Source organism: Perkinsus marinus, assembly GCF_000006405.1.
Source record: "Perkinsus marinus ATCC 50983 genomic scaffold scf_1104296964148, whole genome shotgun sequence".
Taxonomy (NCBI): Eukaryota; Perkinsozoa; order Perkinsida; family Perkinsidae; genus Perkinsus; species Perkinsus marinus.
Window position 1 is genome coordinate 1 of NW_003204792.1, and position 6599 is coordinate 6599.

Sequence of the window (6599 nt, forward strand, 5' to 3'; positions counted from 1 at the left end):
TATGGTCTTTCACTTAGCACTGCTAAGTTAGCAGTGAACATTTCACATATTTTTCACATCAGTTAGCCCCGGTACTTCCTCGTCACTTTCGTTCTCTTACTGTGGGTATACTGTGATCCGCGTTATATAGTTTTGTAATAGCAAGACCCTCTCTGCATAGGTTTACGATAAAGAGGTTGCCTACTCTGTATATGATCAATCAGAGCAAGATATATCGGTATGGAGGGCAGAGAACCTTAGAGGCTCTCTCCAAGTTTGCCAGCTCTCCCGAGGTCTATGCCACTGAAGCCACCGAAGCCATGGTAACACGCTTCTGGTGCGGCCGAGAAGTGATAAGCTTGTCTGTTAGGATGTCCCCCCGCCCCCTAGTGGGTTGAAGCATGCCTGGGCGCAAGTGGAGAGACTTGTGAGGACAGTTTGATGAACATCAGTACTCCTAATAGCCTGCGTCATCTCAGATCCAGTCGAAGTTTGTCACAGATCACCCTATCATTGTTGCTCTGTGCTTCTCTGGTTCTATGTTTTTGCTTATGGCGATAAGTGCTTATGCGCTATTCTTGTGCACGTAAGGAAACGATTCGTTTCCTTACGTGGGACTTCGTTTCAAACGAAGTCCCTTCGTGGTCTACGGGTAGTTCTACTCGCAATGGAACACTTGTCGATGAAAGCCGCTCTCGAATAGATCGATGCTTATGTGTTAGGAACGTGTCGGATGCGGATGCCGAGGCCGAACTCCGTAGGCAGCTCAAAGTCGAGAAGAATAAGCAGAGCGGTGCCCCAGCAGAGGAGCGCACAGAGGGAAAGGCTAGCGATGATGTCAGTGAGAGCAAAAAGGAGAAGTAGATCTGAATTGTGCCCTAAGTCATTTCTCCAAACTATCTGCTGTCTTTTGTTGCACCATTTTGGCGAAGCACTTCATGATGCGCAGGCGCTGGATGAGCCCTAGGCGGTTCGTTTTTGTACGAAGCCTCGAGCTGGCGTGTGAGGAAGTTTGGCTCTGTAGTATTCAAGTAGTGCCTTTCCGCCCTGCGAGATATTGTCACCATCTCAGAGTCAGACGGTTCCCGCGTTCGCCCCTTGCCGAACCATTTGGTTACAGTCACACTTCAACATCAGTGGGATCAGTTGAAATTTGCGCTCGACTAGTTCAGCTGGATAGAGTGCCTGCCTACAAAGCAGATGGTGGTAGGTTCGAATTCTAAATCGGGTATATGCTGCTGCAGCTTCTCTCTACATTCGACTTACCCACCATGTCTGTCCCTTCACGTGATATATCCTCCATTCTGATAGAAACGCTAATTTCAAGCACCACATGCAGCGACGCGAGCCAGAGACTATAGCTGAACAATTCGAGCCCTCCCTGCTACACTCAACTCACCCACTGTATCTGTTCCCGTCCTGCTTAGGAAAAGCGTAGCTTCTCCGCGGTTGAAATTGTGCCAGAGAGTTGTCTTCCGGCGAAGCCTGGTTTGGGACAGAGATTGACACAATCGCTGCCGGCACAAGGAGATAACCTGAATCCTTCAGGCTGCCAAGCTAGTCACACAAGGCAGACTGTCTTAGCAACCTGGAGTAGTGTATGTGTTAAGCATGATATTTTTTCTTTCATCGAGGTCTCCGATGTAGGTCCTAGGGGCACTCCAGGCAGCAAGCTTCAGTGGCTTACGACAGAAGCTTACTATCCTGAGTGTCCTTAGTGTACCTTGCGTGTCATCCTCCGCAGTGCCCAGATGGCGCTCGAGAGTCGACACGCGCCCTGCCACAACTCGGAGGCTAGAGGTTTCAGCGGTGTTTCACAAACTTATGAAGACGCTCTACGCAAGTACGTCACACAGAAGTGCGAACTCGCAGACATGACTGAGAGTTTTGGTCGCTCGCTCACAGAATCGAACGGCTTAGTCGCTCGCCACCTTCCTAATCATCGATCTATTGGGTCTAAATTCAATATCAGTGAGATCAATCAATGAGATCGATCAAGGTCACCGCCCGATTAGTTCAGCTGGATAGAACTGGGTGGCTGAAAGTGAAGAGCACCGTGTCGTTCAAGACGGTGAGAACTGCATGAGGACTCTTACTTGTTCCCAAATTTAGCCCCACTGAACAGACGCTCTAGTGGCCCCGTCGAGCTCGGCATATGAGAAATTAGGAAGAGGAAATTGGCGATCGTACTGCCGTGGCGATGCTCTTTCCAGTAGGCGGCTGGGTCGGTGTTGAATCCGGGCAATCTCCTTTCGGAGTGACTACCTGATCTCATCGCTCTGCACCATGTCTGGGATGGCATCATCGGCTGATGTATTTGAAGAGACGATGAACCATCGTTTCTTTGAATACATCAGTGTTCCTAGCAGAGCAATGCGAAGTGCGCATTGCGAACTAGCCTCACCTTCGGCTCGGAAGAAGTCGCGGAGAAACTTTAAGCTGCCTTGTAAAGTGACGATGTTTCGAAACGCCTTGAAATCTCGGATGCCCTTTGAGCACTCTTCTAACATCTCCTCCTGTCTTTCTGTCATCTACGAATCCTCTAGGGTCGAATTTCAGAATCCAGAGATACCCGTTAGCGGCTTTTGTCAACCTGACAATCACATTGGTTGTCGTGACCGTTAGCCCCTCTGACTGAGGAGGCACTGCCACACATCGTACAGCAAGGGATTACCTCTTCGCAACCATCCGTTTGGACTCCTGGGCAAGTCTATCATTCTCCTGCATGCGGCCGTAGATGGAACTGATCAGCTAGAGCCTCCAGCTGATCAGTTCCATCTATGGCCGCATGCCTGGATGCCTTGCCAGTATGTGCACGAGTCTTCTTGCAGTGCGTTGCTCAGGTATAACAACGGCGTCAACACATCCACCGCTTCTTTGGCATCGCGTAGCTCAAGTTGAGCTACGCGTTGAGCTGCTCAACTCGTGAATAGATGTGCATCGAAAGCTCCGTGTGATACTTCTTGCCTTTCTTAGAGAGCCTGAGTGTGCTATGATATGAGCTAATGCACTTCAAACCTTTGAAGTTACTTTGAAACTGACATCGTCATCCATGATATATTTTTTTCACACTATATGCTCATTAATACTTTTAATCTAACTCTCCTCACGTAAATAAATAATAACTACACTTTTAGCCACACTTAACGTGTCTCGTTTAAGAAGAGGAGTTGATTGGCTTATAAGGAAGTTCCTTAAAGGAACCTACTTATTCCAATGATTGAGCTTGAGGTCCTCCAGAAGCTCTTGCAACGTCCCCCAATTGAATTGGGGGACGTTGCACGAGAATTGGGCCAATTCTCGATCAACTTAGTCAGGCTTATAATGCCGCTTGCCCACCTGGTCTCGGCTACCTCGGGTATCTTGCGCCCTTTCAACACCTGTATACAGAGGGAATATAGGGTGACAACTTACGAAATATAAGGTGTAACACCTTAGGTGTTGCCTTATATTCCCTCTCAATGTATGATATACTCAGCAACTTCCGTACCAGGTTGATCAGATCAACCCAACTTGAAAACTGGCCGACTCTCACTTCATCACCTCCTTTCGGCTCAGTTCTCGTCAATAGCTTTTTAGCCAACAAGGCATTCTGATGGGCTAGACACCCACCATGAATGCATGATATTTTATTTGTGAGTCTCATGCTTGATGAATGTCCATGGTTACCGCGGTTCGCTGTATGTATCCTCCTTGTAACGATATCTCTGCAGCCAGCCATGTTGGCAGCATTATCGGTTATGATGCCAAAGATATCGATCGAATCTAAAAAGTATCATTCATGAGAATCGAACTCGGGTGATCTCCATGGAGCACTTCACAACTAACCACTCCACCAATGACACTCATATTTTACACGGATTGTCCAATAACTCGATCGTTCCATAATCAGGTGAAGTTCAATCGTTAAACTCATCCTAACTATGGAATGCTAGAATGGTTTTGCGTTCACAATAGTTGTTCACACTGTTTTCTGGTAACTGCCGTATTTCCACCGCATATCCAGGGCGAAATGAAACGTGACTTTTCGTCTGCCTTACAATGAGGGCCTTACTTACACTCACGTAGAGCTTCGATACACTCTCCGATGAGGAACGAAGCGCAGAACTCGGCCTCTTCGCGCTCACCGGTTTTGAGTGCGCGCCGCGCACTGCGCGGCCTCGCCACGGTACGATCCTTGTCTCGCCGTCTTGCACGAATGCGAGGCACGTAGCCAACATTGGCGTCCGACGAAACGGAGGCATCCACCCATCGCACATTATGAAAACGGGAGTCCTATTTACTCTTACTTCTACCGCAGTCTCGTTGGTTACCTGCTCAAGGCATGTTGCGACTCAGTCGGCTATTCGCGATTCGACGAGAGGATCTTCCGAAATGGGCTTTCTATCGAGAGTAACTCCCAGCCTGAATATTACGGATTGCAACTCCTCTTGAAAAATTTCTTGTTTGTTTTTATCAACTCGATAGCGAGTCAGCCGTGACCCCGGAGTGGTGCCGTACGAAGGATCAAAGATGCGGACTGCTTCTTGGAGTTGGTCGATCGTGAGTGAACGTGACGACCACCCACCGATTGTGGAACACATAATGATCTGCTTATTGAATCGTTCGTAGCGTTCTTGTTTCGCAAGGTCGACAGAGGTTTTGGGGGGCATTGACTGAGCAGATTATCAGGTTACTATGACACAACACAACAACTGAGACCTCTGTTCCCATGAACGCAATTCAATTCAATTCCATTCAATTCAAGCTGATTTAAATCTTATTGTGGGCCAGAGGCCAATCGCCCTCTCACTCGCAAATACTGCCAAAAATTACTGCGGCATACAACCAGCCTGGCTGATACTATCAGCTGTCTTGGCCCAAGACTCTTGGGTCACAGTGTGTTAATGCACTAAGAAAGCTTCTCCCAATGCGGACGGGGCCATCCAGCATAAAGACACTCTCAGAGAAATCCAGAAATCCTGGAGCAGAATGCAGAGTACGACAGTGACGAACCCGAGGTGAGAATTTCTTCCTCGGTGGGGCAGCATGTAAGTGGTGGCAGCTTGATCCCAGTTTCGATCTTGTTAGAATTCACCATCCAGTAAGCTCCACACCACGATGAGGTACTCGGACCAGTGGGGTATGGACGCAACGTAACTGGCGGCCAGTTACTGGCCTGTTTTGCAACTTGCGAATGGCGAACATCTCGCACGCGCTCGCCCTGACGTTCGATATCAAAAAAAGTGACAAGATACGAGGAAGCTCGTATTTTTTCAAGGCCTTACGGCCGAGAAGGTTTCCTAAGACGCCTATGAATGTTTTTCGGACTTTCTTTTGGAGTGATGTTGGAGAAAAAGATGATTTTGTACAATAATTCCCCAAATAAGGTCTATTATTCCCCTTTTCGACCAGGCATTATTCCCGGGAACTAAAACGGGAACTATTGGGGAAGGGAAGAATGATTCTTCCTCAGCCTTCAGCCATCCTGGGATAGAATGTCTGCCTACGGAGCAGATGGTCGTAGACTCGAATCCTGCATCGGGTATATGCTGCTGCAGCTTCTCTTTACATTCGACTTATTCACCATGTCTGTGCCTTCACGTGATATACCTTCCATTCTGATAGAAACACCAATTCCAAGCGCGCCATGCAGCGACGCGAACCAAAGACTATACCTGAGCAATTCGAACCCTCCCTGCTACACTCAACTCCCCCACTATATCTGTCCCTGCATGCGGTGTTTCACAAACTTATAAGGACGCTCTTCGCAAGCACGTCACCGAAACGCGATTCAGCAAGCACACCTGAGATTGTCGGTTGCTCGCTCACAGAATGGAACCGCTTGGTCGCCCGCCACTTTCCTAATCATCGGGCAATTGGGTCTAAATCCAATATCAGTGAGATCGATTAATGTCATCGCCCGATTAGTTCAGCTGGATAGAATGTCTGCCTACGGAGCAGATGGTCGTAGGTTCGAATCCTGCATCGGGTATATGCTGCTGCTGCAGCTTCTCTCTACATTCGACTTATTCACCATGTCTGTCCCTTCACGTGATATACCTACCATTCTGATAGAAACACCAATTCCAAGCGCGCCATGCAGCGACGCGAACCAAAGACTATACCTGAGCAATTCGAACCCTCCCTGCTATACTCAACTCCCCCACTATATCTGTCCCTGCATGCGGTGTTTCACAAACTTATAAGGACGCTCTTCGCAAGCACGTCACCGAAACGTGTTCCAGCATACCTGAGATTGTCGGTAAAGCTGGAAAGTTCCTATTAGAAACTTTCTACTAGATATGACTTGGTGCCTGGAAAGGAAGTCTTCGTAGGAGCTATATCACTCATGCTTTTTTGAATATCTTGATATGACAAACTTGTTTCTGCAAAACGCAGACTCTCAGTGTATCAACGTTTGAAAGATTAGGGGACTCAGTTAACAGAGAACTTCAAGTGCGACAGACGAGTGAAGATTTTGAGAGTTTGAGAATTTAGATTTCATAATGAACGGGACCACTCCATACTTCATTCCTCTGTGATTTGCACTAGCTGCTCATACAATCTTGGGTGACTACGGAGCTCTGCTCGCCTCCCCCAGGAAGAGGAGCACAGAAAATTTATGCGCTCCTCTTACT

General features: G+C 48.0%; 1 protein-coding gene and 1 non-coding gene across 2 annotated transcripts; both read left to right on the plus strand.

The window, feature by feature from the left end:
• Positions 1 to 191: 191 nt before the first annotated feature.
• Positions 192 to 843, plus strand: Pmar_PMAR007555 (hypothetical protein; the record flags this gene model as incomplete). Its single annotated transcript, XM_002770941.1, has 4 exons — positions 192 to 302; positions 350 to 406; positions 459 to 565; positions 702 to 843. 4 exons carry the CDS (start codon positions 192 to 194, stop codon positions 841 to 843), a joined length of 417 nt encoding a protein of 138 aa, XP_002770987.1.
• Positions 844 to 5879: 5036 nt separating this feature from the next.
• Positions 5880 to 5953, plus strand: Pmar_PMAR007556. Its single transcript has one exon. It is a non-coding gene; the product is annotated as a tRNA-Arg (tRNA).
• Positions 5954 to 6599: the final 646 nt, after the last annotated feature.